This window comes from Cucurbita maxima, unplaced genomic scaffold (assembly GCF_002738345.1).
Source record: "Cucurbita maxima cultivar Rimu unplaced genomic scaffold, Cmax_1.0 Cma_Scf00006, whole genome shotgun sequence".
NCBI classification, from domain to species: Eukaryota; Viridiplantae; Streptophyta; class Magnoliopsida; order Cucurbitales; family Cucurbitaceae; genus Cucurbita; species Cucurbita maxima.
Window position 1 is genome coordinate 3,191,997 of NW_019272022.1, and position 15,012 is coordinate 3,207,008.

Sequence of the window (15,012 nt, forward strand, 5' to 3'; positions counted from 1 at the left end):
TTTTTTTTTTTTTTTTTTTTTTGACATTTTAACTATCACAAACATTTTTGGACAGAACATATAATCATCACATAGCTTTTCTATTTTTAGAAAAATAAAATAAATTTAAATTTTTAAAAATAAACTAATAACACCATACTAAACCAAATAAAATAATTGTATATGAATGAACAAAGATCACGAACAGTGGTCTCAAAGAAAATGTTGAGGTCTTTGAATGACAAATTCGAATACTAAATTTTGATATGAATCACGGGCATAAGACGTTGCAAAAGAGCTGAATCGAGGTGGAAGTTTGTAGGCATGTGGCACTCGAGTGTAACGCCCGAGTCAAAGAAGGATCTTAAATTTTGGTCTAAAACTTAGGTATAAGACAGTTACGTAATTCAACAAATATAAACGTAGATTAATCTCGATGTAAAAGCGAAATATTTATAATAATTTAAAAAATGTTTTGATATTATATTAAAATAATAATAATTATTTATTTTATTTTCCAAAGTTAATTAATAAAAATGTCCTTCTAAAAACCCTATAACACTAAATGAACCTACAAGTATCCAACTTGGAAGCTTTATCTATTTATTTATTTATTTAATCAATAAATTATGAGTTGAATTTCGTGGCATATTATTTAATTATTTATTTAATTGCTTGGAATTATAAAGTTTAAAATTTAAGGTACGTGACAAAAATGAGCATTTAATATTATATTTGACCAAAATAAAAACAATAATAATAATAATAATAATAATAATAAAAGAATATAAATTCATTATTGTCACATCCTCCATCCCCAATTTTGTCATTTATCTAAAAACTTCTATGTTTGTGACAATAATTCAAACACACCATCACCATTTGTTTTATTTGTACACAAATTTCTATATTTGTATTTTTTTTTTCCATCACATTATTTAAATATTTATAAATTATTCAAATTATTCATTTATAACGACCTAAGCCCAAGATTTAGATTAGGATTCGGTACCCGATGACACCGACATAGTCACGTTGCTGGTTTCTTACTTCTAAGAGTAAAGATTATCCTCACATACCAATACACGAGTCATTCCAACATATTTTGTTTAATTTGGTCTCAGTTCATTCATAGATGTCAATATTTATACTAAATATATTTTATTTCAAATTTAACTATTTAAATTAATATTTTTTAACATCATTTTCGAGTCAAATCTTCACATTCTCACCTAAGATTTTTAACGTCAAATTTCGCTTTCTTTTAATAAGAATTATAGACTCGATAAAAAATAAATTAATTTCATTAAATGAGAAATTAGTCAAATGATCCTATCCACAAAAATGAGGTATACGATTTTTAAAAGGAAAAATTGGGATGGTATTATTGAAAATAATTACTTTTAACTTAAAAATAAAAAACATTTTAATTTATATTTGGTGAAATAAATCACCAAATTATTGTCAATCGAGTTGATCCACGTGGCAATAAAATTAAAAAACATTTTAATTTATATTTGCTGACACACCGTCTGGTTTGACTCTAATGTCATTTATAACAACTCAAACTCACCGATAACAAATATGGTTCTTTTTGGGTTTTCCCTTCCAAGCTTCCTAAGTTTTAAACGGCTCACTAGAAACAAGTTTCTGCATATTTGTAAAGAATGTTTTGTTTCCGGTTTCCATATATTTACAAGAAATACTTCGTTTCCCTTTCCAACCGATATGAGATCACAAAATCCTATTTTTTCAATGACTCAATCATAAGAACTCAAAAGTTAAACATGTTTTATTTAGTGATGTCGGGTAAGTTTTTTCTAAAAAAACATGTGAACAAAGACAAAATATGTTGAAATTTCTTGTATTGGTCTTTCGAATAATTTTGAATTTTATAGGAAATGCGTGAGAATATCAAAATCATTAGGTGTCGAATTCGAACGGTACCGATCCAATCATATATGAATTAAAAAATTTATTTGCGGAGCAGTTCATACAAAAAAATCAAACAATAAATAAATAAATAAATAAATAGTAGAATGAGAGGTAAATTTTTCGTGAGGTTTGAAAATAGAGGAGAGGTGGGTCCAGAAGTAGGCACCGTTTTCAATTACACACGTGACCAAATTTTATAGACAAAAAAAATTAAAAATTTAAAAAAAAAATTAAAATTTAAAAATTAAAAAATTGATCAGTTTCAACTTTGACTTCTAATTTCCCGCTTTTTGGTTTTTTATTTTTTTATTTTATTTTATGGCTAATTATATATATAAAATTGTCGGGAATAAATAGATTTAAACCTCAAAAATTTTGGTTGAAAATACAAGCTATAAACCATTAATTAATTAATTATATAAATGTCTTTATCGAGATTGTTCGAGTTTAATGTACTTGTTGATATAAGTTATAATTATCAATATTTAAAAAATTTTATGAACCATAATTTTATATTTTTTTAATTAATCTCCATAAATGTGATTTCATCTCATTCACAATCATGTCTGAGTAAAAAAGAGGTACATGAATAAACCAAAATCAGAATCCAGATTTGGCACATGATGACCTTCGACATTCTCCGACATCCCGTGCAATATGGTTAAGTTACCTATTTCTCGCTTCTTAAGAGTGAAGAGTATCCTTTCTGACGAATATGAATTTTTCCAACATTGTTTGTTCTTGCTCACATGCATCCGAAGAAGATTCGTAAAAGATCACTTAACGTAGTTTCTACGATCGAATCAGTGGACAAAAAAGGATGTTTTATTGGTATAGATAGTGACTTTCAATTCTCCTTAAGTCTTTCTTAGTCATCGTATCTTCAGGACTGTTCTTATTCATATGTGATCTCGGTTCATTTATGTACCCCTCGTTTACTCGGGTGTCACAAAAATTCACATTCAAGTGATAGACATGATATAGTCAAAACCTTTATTCTTACGCTTTTAAAATGTTGATTATCGGTTCCTAATGACTTTAGAAGTAACATAAAGAATTTTGATTTTTTTAAAAAAAATGAGCCTTAAAAGTTAAAAGCATATATATTAAAAATAGAAGGAAATTATTAAAAAAATGAATTTGTGAGACCGAATATAAAAAGGAAAAACATGAAAAGGAAGTTCACAAAAACTACGTGATTTCGTGTAAAAGTTTAGGGCGTTAGACTAGAGAGGATTTCGGTTTCTGCTTTCTACAATTGCTGCTGCCCGCCGTTGATTCTCTTTGATTTGCTTCCATTTTTCGTGAGCTCCAAGGACGAAATTGAAGCGAAATTCGATAGATCGATCGATTTTCGACCTTTGTCTTCCGTATGTTTCTTGTATGAGCCGATTTGATTTTCTTCTGCTTCGTAATCGTCTTTCTTAGTTTTTCGGTATAAAAGAAGATGAAATCCTGTTCATCGGAGAGAATCGGAGTTAGACAGTACAATAAATCGGAACTTCCGCGGCTGCGGTGGACGCCGGCGCTTCATCGATACTTCGTTCAGACCGTCGAGGTCCTTGGTGGAAGAAATCGTAAGTTTTCGTGAAGCTTTTTTGTTCTTTTGTTTTTACTTCAATGGCGTTCTGGCTTGGAATCAGTAACTGTTTCAGAAAGTAGGAGAGAAGAGTATGTGAAGCGCGTTCGTATTGGAATCTTGTTTGCCTTTTTCTGAAACCTGACTTGTTGCAGAAGCAACGCCGAAAAGAATACTGCAAATGATGGGAGTGAAAGGACTGAAGATTTCACACATAAAGAGCCACTTACAGGTACCTTTACTAAACACTAATCTCTTCATCGCTATCGTTGAACCGACTGATATATTTTTGAAAATTAAACTACATTTCATCTTCAATTTGAAAAAAAACTTCACCGTTTTTACTTTTTATTTTTATGTACAGTTCGGTACGATCATTCTTGATTCAAAACTCCGACTGTGAAGTGATTCCAGATATATATGTGTGTGTGAACGACTAATTGAAGTCTTGTTTGATTATGTCTAAGCTAATTTTTCATCGGTGTGTTTTGATTTACAATTTTGAGTTTGTAATATGTATAACTTGTTAGAATCTGCTGAAACTCATAAACCTACCACAAAACCATACGGAAAACTATGAACAAACACTTTTTTGTGCTCGATCTATACAATCCAAACAAGTTTGTTGCGTAAATTTGAATATTCTAACTCCTAATTACATAGAAACTCAAATTTGGTAAAATTAATGAGCCAAACATGATCTGTAATCAAAAGTTTTTTCACAACTGAAAAAGACAAATTGTGAGCAGAAATTAACAAGGAATTTGTTCAAATATTGGAATCAGGAGTGTGGATTCTCTCTCTCTCTCTCTCTTTCTCAAAACGTGAAAATGCATTAAGCCAAACAGATAAGATGATAAGAATACTAGTAGCTTTCGTAGGTAGGAGTGGGACATGGTTTTAATTAAAGAAGCTCTTTACAAATTAAAAAAAGAGTTAAGTTTAGGTTAGGTACATTCCACACAGCAGGAGAGAAAAGTGGAGAGAAAAGTAGCATTTAGTTCAATTAAATATGAAATTAAGACAAAGAAATAGAACAATTATGAGTTCTTGCATGGCGACGCTACTCATTTTCAATCATTTGTTGTATTCTGAAAAATAACTTCTCATGATTTTATTTTTATTTTGTTGAATAATTATTTATGTTAATTTTAGATGTATAGGAGTATGAAATTAGAGCATGGCAGTAGCTGCGAGCATGTAATGTTGAAACAAGCCATGGAGCAGACAAGAAGAAGAACATTACATTCTTCTGATATCAAAATCTTCATGTCTTCAGTCTCCTCTTCAAGTGGGTATGTTCATCAATCTTCTTCACATTATCATGCCATTCTTATATCGTTTCTCATAAAATTAATGACATTTTTCACTACAATATGAATTTGCGACAACCCTTATTTTAGTTTTTTTTTTTAAATTATTACTTAGCACGGTTATTTCATATCTTTTACATGCACAGCCTCGAAAGTATCTATATATCTTTAGGAATGTCTTCGAATACAAAAATAAATTCAAAAGCATTATTTATTTAGAGACTCACAAAAAAAATTAGTCAACATATTTAAAGGTAATCATCAACTTTCCATAAAACATTATTTCGAACTTTGCGTTTAAAAAATTATTGAACAATATAGACAAAATTTTGGAACTAGAGATAAGGTTAGGTATTGGAATTCAAAATTTCAAAATCTGAGGAGTTTTCTTTTTTAACCTACAAAGTTTATGGACTAGATCTCAGATGAATTTGATAATTTAGAGGTGAAAATAGGGTTTAAATTCTCTTAATCTTTTTTGCAAGGGAGTACACATTTAAGAGAAAAAATATATATATTTCCAATATTTTGCAGGATATTAAGAGAAGAAGAAGAGTTCAATAGGAGCAATGGAAAGCACGACTCTTCGTCCAATATAGAGGACAGAATTATTTCTCAACAGGTAATTAACGCTTCAATTTTTTTTTTTTTTTTTTTTTTTTTGAAGTATGATATTCAATTATTGCATTATAGAGTCCCCATCATTTGGTAACATTTTTTAAAAAAAATCGAAAATATTCCTAATACATTAGCAATTTATTTGTATTACAACCAACTTTGAATAAACTATTTTAAAATCTTAACTAAATTTTTAAAAACTAAAAAGTTTGTTATTTAATTTGCATTAATTTTTAGGCGAGAAAATTTTCAGAGTCAATCATGTCTAATGTGGTCGTTATTTTAGTAAATAATTGTCATATATAAAAGTTTTTTTTTTTAATTTTTTTTTACCATTAATTAAATTCGTTTTTATTCACTTTCTTCCACTAATATTTTTCTTAAGAAGCTGAGTTGGTTTTGGGTTTTATAGGGAACATCTTAGATAGATTTGTAGAAAAAAAATTTCTGAGTTTCTCTGGCTTTCTCTAGCCATTTTTCGACCATTTTTATCCACTCCCACCGTCTAATTTCCATTTATCTTCTTCCATAAAGGAAACAGCCACTTTCCCGCTAGGTGAGAGTGGTGACAGTACTTTTCCATATATTAATTAAGAAATTTTAGAGGTCTTATTTTATAAAAAAAAAAATTTGAACTTTTAAATTTTATATCTGTTAAAAGATTTTTTTTTTTTTTTTAAATCTTTAAATTTTTAAACTTTAAAACAAACCTTTAATTTTGGGGCTAACAAGTTTATGTCATTTTTTAAAAATGAACTATATTAGATAAAATATGAAATTTATGACTACAAAAATCTAAACTTTTAATATTAAGTTTGTGAATTTAAAAAAATGGTTAAAAAATTTAAGGAACTTAAAAAAATTATTAGGCAATTAAGTTTAAGTTTATTCAAATAACTAAGTAATTTGTAATTTAACTTAATATATATTTTTTTAACATTAAAAAGGAACTCAATATTTGCTTTATACATGAGTCGAAAGACACTATCATATGATCATATCTAATTTTAGGGTACATATTCCATTGTAAGCATTTTTCTTCTCATTGAATGTGCTTTTATTTCAAACCCATGCGTCATCATCCATCACCTTCTTCTCCCCATCTTTTGCCAATCTTTACCGGTTGTGTTTGTTTGCTGGATTACCGACGACGTTTGGAATCAAATCCAACTATGTTCCAATGCTTTATTTTACGACTTTATACAAAAAGTTCTAAACTATATTTCAAAGTTCTCTTTCTCTCTCTCTCTCTCTCTCTATTTATTTATTTTTTTTTTTTGGCACGTTGAAAGGAAAATATATACAACTGTGACTTGAACAAACTTTTTTCTCGAAATAGTTTATTACTCTAAATATGGAAGAGATATAACAAAAAAGGGAATATTTATTGATTTTGTTTGTTTGTTTGTTTGTTTGGTTGGGTATCCTATTTTCCAAAAACAACAAACATACTCTTCTCGTTTTTGTGTTTTCTATTTCTGAAAACCAGAAGTGCCGAATAAATTTCTATAACAATTTCTGATTTCTACTTATTATTTTTAGAAAGTGGGAGGGAAAGAGAAAAAGTAAGAGAGGGCGAGGGAATTTTTAATCAAAATTCCAATTTCCAAATTTTGAGAAATTTTTGTTTGACAAGATGTTTTACCTACCTATTATTATTTAATTTTCCTATAAATAGAAAAAGCATCACCCCTATTTTATATATATATCCTAACTCTTAATTGATGATATGCATCTAAACCGAAGTTCGGACATATAAAACCAACAAAATTCTAAGATGAAGAAAGAAACAATGAAAAATTAGAATTAACCAACATTTGAAAATTCGTTAATTGCAGGATTCAGATTCAAGTTTGGAAAGCAGGATGTCAGAAGAGGTGGAATGCATTGGTGGGTCAATGTTAGAGGACCAAACTTGTGAACTTTCACTATCCCTCAAACCCACTCATCATTCCCCTATCACACAACAAATTCTAGAGAGACAATTACAACTATGCCCCACCATACCTCATCATCAGCATCCCAACACCTCTCCTAATTTTGTACGACCTAATGAATTCCCTCATCCTCATCATATCAATTTGGACCTAACCATATGAACAATATCTTCATCCATCATAGCTTTTAGGTATTTTATTAAACCTTTTTTGTGGATTACATGTACTCTATTGTTTCTTTCTTATGTTCATAAAAAAAAATGATAAATATATGTTAGACAAACTTTTTATTTAGTTTTCTCAATGAATTTAAATCAGCTAAATCAGCTTGGGTGAACCTCAAGACTATTTTCACGAAATAAATACCTAACTTTACTACATTTGGTCATCTAGGCAACCCTCATAATATTAAGGATTGACTTTTCATTAAACAAACTACATTCAGTGGCTACTTTAAACCAACTTGTGTGCATCTCTCTGACTATTTTCTAGAAATAACTACCTAACTTTAATGCATCGGGCTGTCAAAGCAACTCCCGTAATATTAAAGATCATTAGCTCGACTGACTCTACATGAAGAAACAAGTTCTAAAAGGATGTGTTATTAAGTGGCGAATGGCATGAGAGCATTGCATTGATTTCAAAACATCCTTCCCTACATATCTACAGGAAACAATCATATAATTATGCATCAAATTATACCTTTTTTAAAAAAAAAAAAAAAAATTATTTTGCCTTCTAAATGCTATCTATTTATGTACTTGTTTAACATGAAATTGTACAACTTCAACATGTACAAGAAAGAGACTTTTTTTTTTTTCAGTACCTTTTACTGGGTGGCCTAAATAGCAGGAAGGTGTGTTATTCCGTTCATTGTCTCTTTGCTAATGTCTTTTTCAATCCTCTGAAGATTTTCGCAAACCACATCAAGTTCATGACTGATAATACCAATGGAACAACAAACACCAAAAGTTGCCCGAAAGCGTGCATCTGGAGAACCTGTAAAGTTCAGAAGACGAGTTCTTAATTCATTTTCTCAAGCAATTAAGACACGAATCCGTTTGCAGGCTGTTACTGATGAGAATAGATACATTACATATATTCTCAGATTCATTGAAAAAAAAAAAAAACTAGATGTAACACACAAATAATGTTTCTAATCACTCACGATATTTTGATCGCTTTATCTAAATCACAAGGAATTTTGAATGGGGATACTCAACTAATCTGACACCCGGAAAAAATCAAACAATCCAACCCAAACTATAAAGAATAGATTGGATTAATTGAATTTTCCATTCAATTTGAATCGATTTTTTTAACAATCAAATTTTCGAATCAGTTAACCAGCTCAGAAAGATAAATATTGATTCAACTCAAAGTTAACAATAAACCAACCAGCGTCCACACATTCCATTCCCATCTTTCATATTTTTCTCATCATATTTCTCTCTCACCACCTACATATTCACTCCAGATCTCTACCAATTCGATTTCGGTCCAACATTCTCTCCCTTGCTACGTGCAGAGAATTTTATTTTAAAAGAAACCAAGCCAAATATCTCTCACCCTCTAATAATCGTCTCTCTGCCTAGTTGAGAGATTTGGATGAAAGATTTTTAAACTCCTCATTCATCTTTCTAGCTTCACTGGGCTCTATCATCCCCGACTTAATAACCCGAAGACCCAACTATCTCGTGTTGGGTATTTGGGAGTCGATGTCAAGTTATTGGAGTAAGTGAACACCAAATTTTGGGACTCAAATTATCTCTTTGCTTCAATCAGGTGTTGTCTGTCTAGTATCTTTCGTATTTTTGACCAATTTTGAACCACCTTTTTGCTACCCTTTCGGCAGGTGGAATATCACATCCCTCCCCTTTTTATGACATTTTCTCAATTAGTCAATAGTTTCTTACAGAATATATATATATCTATATATATACTGACTAATTATTCTAAGTTTTAACATTAAATTATTAAATAAATAAAGAATATAAAATTAAATGTAATCATCAGACACCGTAGGGAGGCTCTGGTTTAAATGGCAGCTATGATCCATAATTATTCTCCGAAAACACAAGATTAGTCTCACATGTTAAAGCACTTGAAAAGGGGACCCCAAAGAGAGAGATGATGCTAAAATACTTCTTATCGCAAAAATCAATACCATGATTCATAAGTGAGGGTTGGTAAATTTAGACAGAATGATTCGGTAAAGAGAAATTCCAAAATTTTCTGAAATGAGTAGGCAACAAAAACTTTCTCCAAGTCTCTAAATGTGGAATGTGAATTTAAACTTCCAACGTCAACAAAAGAAATAAATGTTTTTAACGGTTGAGTTATACTCGCATCGGTAAATCTTTTTCTTATTTTTGGCAATTATAGTAGGAGCTCTCAGTAATTGGAAAAGTTTTTTTATAACTTCATCTAGATGGTGTTCTCTTTCTTTTTGCTTTATTTATTTCTTTTTAAAAAAAATCATAGCATCAAAAATATTTCCTAGAAAAAAAACTAAACAAGCAAATAAATATATAGATGTGCCACATGTTTCATTTGGTGCATGCAATCCGACGAGTATGTACTTTTAAACAATTATATATTTGTAATATATTTGTAATTCGATTCCCAAATGATCATATGAGCAGTAACAGATTGCAGATGCTTTGCCAATCAATGTGCAAGCAGTAGTGTACTTCAATAAATAATTGACTGAATATTATCAAGCTTAGAAAAGTAAGATTGATGAGTACCTGATTCAAGTGCAAGTAGACATGGTAAAACATGTACATGAACAGAAGAATTCTGGCAACCTGAAAAGAAAATATTGGCTAACCGCTTACGTATGAAATACATAGGGTTAAATTGCTCTGTTCGCTACTCTCCATGGTTATGGAACAGACTTCAAAAGAAATATATAGTAATCAGATATTTTGACTCACCAGCCAAGCGAAGAATATTACAACCCCATTTATGAGGTATGCCTTTGACTTCTTCATTCCAGCTGTGTCAAGGTACCTACGCAAATTGGGAAAAAAAAAAAAGAAAACTTTTCTGAGGAAATGCTATATATTAAGACACAGAGATATATCCAGTCCCTTGACAAACAGAAACGAACAAATTCTGAAGTCAAGATCAAATCCTATTTCACTTGATAATTTATTAATAGCAAATCACCATCTCAAATTGATCCCAGGAGTTGTCGTCTCAGAGATGAGAACCATGAAGGTGTAAAGTTGCCCCTCACCCGTCAACATGGCATAGGCCACAGCTACGAGAGAAAGAAGATGATGTATCACCTGGAAAACACAACATTATCACCTTCCATGAATAACAAATTTCCCACTCTCTCTTTCCCCTAAAGAACACAAGATAATATGACAGGAATATAAAACAATCGGCAATATTTAAAGGGAGAATGCACTTACATACTCCATTCCACCAAGGGAAGGATAAAACCAAGAGATCATCCCAAGATCAGTTATGAAGTAACCAACAGAAACCTGCAGAAGTGTCATCAAAGTTATAACTCTGCCTTGAGTTCAACAACTACATTGACTTTTGAAATAGAAGTTAGTGTATTATCCACTAAGCTATGTTCTGATTGGCAAAATTTTAAGTCAATTCTGGATATAATGGTTGGTGTTGCAGGTTGCTGGTTGCAACTAAAACATGAAGAGCTTAAGTTTAAAAAGGTGGACATGAGAAACAGAAGGAAGATAGATAGAGATCGTCCAATAACAGAAAAGGCAGTTCAAGTTGGCCACTCCCCTCACTCTACCTCCCTCCTCCAAAAGATAATAAAACAACTAAAAATCCAAAGTCACAAGAGCATCTGTTGGAGAAATTGAGTCAGCTTAGATATGCTATTTTAACGTAACATCTCCAAAAAAAATCAACATAGATTTTCAGACTGCTTGAAAACACAGCGGTTTAAATATTTTCAATCAAGAGTATTATTTATGAACATGCAACATTAGAGAACACAACTCTCTGTTTCGCTCCCAACATTCCATTCACTACTTCCAGCATAAATAAAGCTTAATACCACTTTTGTCTTCTACATGAGAAACTAGGGATTATTATGACCGATGATTTGATCGGCTAGTGCCAACAATCTCTATCATCTGCTCCAATAACTTCTGGAAAACACTAATCTCAAATGTACACATTTCCTTTCCATCCTCATCCTTAGGACCTGATCAGGACATATTTTTCAAGAGTTTGCGCTAGCCCCTGAAACTCTTAACCTTTCATCTTTATTGTTATCACAACATGGTTTTTATTCTGGACAAAGCCGAGGCACTTCTTAACATCTACAACATATACAAAGTTTCCCACACTATGGTAATAACCTACTCATATATATGCAGAGATTGCACTTACTCCGAGGCAAAATGTCGATATTGTTGAACTACGAAAGGTAATAAAGCCAAAATATCGGTCCGAATAGAGATCAGACAAAAACACCACGTACAATGATGCTGCTGTGATGAAAATAGCATGGAGGGTTGACATTGCCCTGTAAAAACAGCAAGTACTCATAAAAAAAATATTGCAAGGAAAAATAAATAAATATATGCAAGCAAGGGAAAGATCATTTACCGGTTGTTCCACTCCATTCGCTGAATCCTAGAAAGGTTAGAATAACTCTTGAAGTAAACACCGCTGATCAAATCAGTCAGATCATAGACCTGGAAACAAAGGGTTGATTTACAAATGACCAGCAAAAAAAAAAAAAAAAAAGGCATGCAAAATCACACAAGAAGAGAAACTAATTGCTAGCATATTATCAACCTTTTAACATCATGATGATTGAACAGAAGATTAACTCCATGCAAAGTACCCACACTGAATAAGATAAAAAAGAGCCATAGATGACGGGAAGGTACCAATTTGCTAGCAAGTATGCCTGCAGGAATGGAAATGTATGGTACAACAGGATCTGATAGTACAAGATACTTAAGTAGTTGCTCGGCCTGGCTTTGATATGACTTCAGTGACATGATTGCTTGTTTCAATCTGATGCCACGTTTTCAAAAAGAAATAGCAAGAGGCCCAATTCCTCCAAATTATTTAACTTCTTCTCTACCTCTTTATACCTGTCTTCAAAATAATAAGTCAGAACTTAACCAACTTAATGAAGAATACTAGAGAACATGGGAGAGTTAAAAACAAGTAACTAAGCAAGATCAGTGCAACAAGTCAATGGTCTGAGTGGAAACAAAAAGGGCACATCATATTATCATCATCTGCTATTCGATTACTTCCCATTTTAGTTTTATTCTATGTAATATCCTGCAGGAGTGCAAAGAGAATTCACAATTTATCTATATATTTTTCCTTAAAAAATGCTGATGGCAATAATTCAAATAACAAGAGCGTTATTCACATTCACCATCTATAAAGGTCAACCCAAAACACTAGGAGAAACTAGAAAGCATTAAGCAGAGAGTACAAACAAAAATTTGCTTTTAAATGGATGGCTAGACTGTTGTGGCAGTGTGCTCTAAAATCCTAGTTAAGGAATTGTGGCTGGAGAGGTACTATAGGCTTATCAAATTTAAGGCCTCCTTGTGAAGCTTTACTTCTGTAATTAATAAATAGTAATTCCCCCCTTTTCCATGAGTGGGGAATGGGGTGGTTATACCATTCAAAACTCATCTAGGCAGAATTATTTTCCTTCCACTGCCAACCGGAAGAACTTTTTTCAAACCATGGAATTTTACTTGGGTTAATGTCTCATCTCTCATAATAATTTTATGCTATCTAATGAAAAGTTTCTGTTTCCTACTAACTTGAGGGAAGGAAAGAAAGAGTGTTCAGCAAGGGTGGCCATACTTTAGGGGATAGCATGTGAGATTCTTATTTGCATTGTGTCAATGTGCAAAAGGAAGCAGACAGAAGACAAATCATTAGTCATTACAAAGTATTGGCCTACAGGCCTGTTTCAATAAAATACTACATAATTGATAATTCAGAAAACTAATCAGCTCGGTCAACATTGGACACAACAACATATGAAGATTTTATTCCTAGTTTTTACTGGTAGAAATTGGGCATACACTTAAATGTTACGACTATTAGGTCCATTGCTCAGCTATCCACCTTCCAGATGAACATAAAATGTTAATTAGATTAAATACCTAGGACGTGCTGTTAGTGACACATTGAAACAATATTGCATGTTGCTAAGATTGCTAATAACATATCAAAATCTCTAAATGTAAAGTACAGCCAAGCTTCTAAAATCTCTTAGTCACTGGCTGATCATACAAAGCACCTCCTCAACCAACATAAGCAAACAATCCAATAAAGTTCTACAAGAATGATAGTACATGACAACCTCAACCAAGAAATTGAAGGATAAAAACTACCAACACAATTATAGTGAATTGGTCAAGAGTCTCACGGTATGTAAAATTCACATTTACACTTATCACAAAAATTGAAATACAAAGAAGATAGTCCTCCAAAGACACCAAAAACAACCGAAGTCTAATATAAATTCCTAATACAGAAAAAAGAAAAAAAAAAAAAAAAAATCAATCACACTGAAAAACATAAATTCATTAATTTTAAAAACAAAAACAAAAGAAACACGGATTAAGCATGAAAGATAAAGTTCTACACGACAAAGGAACTGAAATATAAAACTAACCTAGCACAAGCCGAGAACTAACTTCAGAGTAGCGCAGTATGTAAAATTCACACTACACTAATACAAAAATCAAATCGCGAAGAATCATCCAACAACATCAACAGCAATAAGCAAGTTTCACAAATGCAGACCAACATCAATTTCTAATCCATCAACAAATGCAATCACGCTGAAAGAAGAAAGAAATAAACGTGTAGAATTCAAATTTACACTAATCACCGAAATCCAAACACGAAGATGATCGTCCAAAAACATCAGCAAGTTTCACAAATGCAGTCCAACATCAATTTCCAACGCAGCAACAAAAGCAACCAATCACACTGAAAAAAGAAAGAAATAACAAGTAGAATTCAAATTCACACTCATCAAGAACATCGAAAAACGAAGAAGATTGTCCAAAGCATCAACAGCAAACAGCAAGTTTCACAACAGCAGTCCAAACACCGATTACTCAATCCTAACGCAGCAACAAAAGCAATCAACCAAACTAAATGAAAAAAAAAAAAAAAAAAAGAAGCAAAAACACGGATTAAGCACAAAACAACTCAATTAACAACACAATAAAATAATAATAATAACAGAGAAATGCGCGTTCGAACAGAACATCAACCAACACAAATCGATAACCAAAAATCATCAAAGAGATCACCGGAACCAGAAAAACTCACCAGAAAATCGCCAGAAAACGCCGCGACGCGCTGAGAAAACTCGTCAACCAATCACGACTCCGTAGAGAGAGGAAAAAGTAGTAGAATCATGGAAAATGAAAATGAGGAAGAATTAAGAAAGCGAATTGATAAGAGGACTATAGAAATAAGAAATTTTCAGTTAGATATGGAAGATGGAGAGAGAGAAGGATTTGGCTGAGGTGAGGTGATTAGGCACAAAGCAACGCACAAACAATACGAAGTTTCAGTCTCTTCTTTTCTTACGCGACGCTGCACGGTGCGAAGATTCCAGAGAAGCCCTCTTATATACCATCCACGCAATGCC

The 15,012-nt window shown here is 31.7% G+C and overlaps 2 protein-coding genes across 6 annotated transcripts; one reads left to right on the plus strand and one right to left on the minus strand.

Moving 5' to 3' along the window:
- The first annotated feature begins 3,096 nt into the window (after window positions 1-3,096).
- LOC111481270 (probable transcription factor KAN3) lies at window positions 3,097-7,646 on the plus strand. Its single transcript, XM_023126681.1, has 5 exons — window positions 3,097-3,491; window positions 3,649-3,725; window positions 4,649-4,788; window positions 5,341-5,428; window positions 7,263-7,646. The coding sequence occupies exons 1-5, from the start codon at window positions 3,362-3,364 to the stop codon at window positions 7,521-7,523; spliced, it is 696 nt and encodes a 231-aa protein (XP_022982449.1). The 5' UTR covers window positions 3,097-3,361; the 3' UTR covers window positions 7,524-7,646.
- On the minus strand, window positions 6,477-14,964 carry LOC111481269 (transmembrane protein 56-like). 5 transcript variants are annotated; one of them, XM_023126680.1, is made up of 10 exons: window positions 14,688-14,964; window positions 12,251-12,460; window positions 11,964-12,052; window positions 11,745-11,880; window positions 10,787-10,861; window positions 10,536-10,657; window positions 10,301-10,376; window positions 10,112-10,171; window positions 8,188-8,360; window positions 6,477-6,560 (listed from the first exon to the last, which is right to left on the minus strand). In XM_023126680.1, the coding sequence occupies exons 2-9, from the start codon at window positions 12,362-12,364 to the stop codon at window positions 8,232-8,234; spliced, it is 801 nt and encodes a 266-aa protein (XP_022982448.1). In that variant the 5' UTR covers window positions 12,365-12,460; window positions 14,688-14,964; the 3' UTR covers window positions 6,477-6,560; window positions 8,188-8,231. The 5 variants fall into 5 exon arrangements, with proteins under 5 accessions (XP_022982448.1, XP_022982447.1, XP_022982443.1 ...); XM_023126679.1 differs by lacking the exon at window positions 6,477-6,560 and adding an exon at window positions 7,966-8,024; XM_023126675.1 differs by lacking the exon at window positions 6,477-6,560 and adding an exon at window positions 14,239-14,339 and having other exon boundaries at window positions 8,078-8,360.
- Window positions 14,965-15,012: the final 48 nt, after the last annotated feature.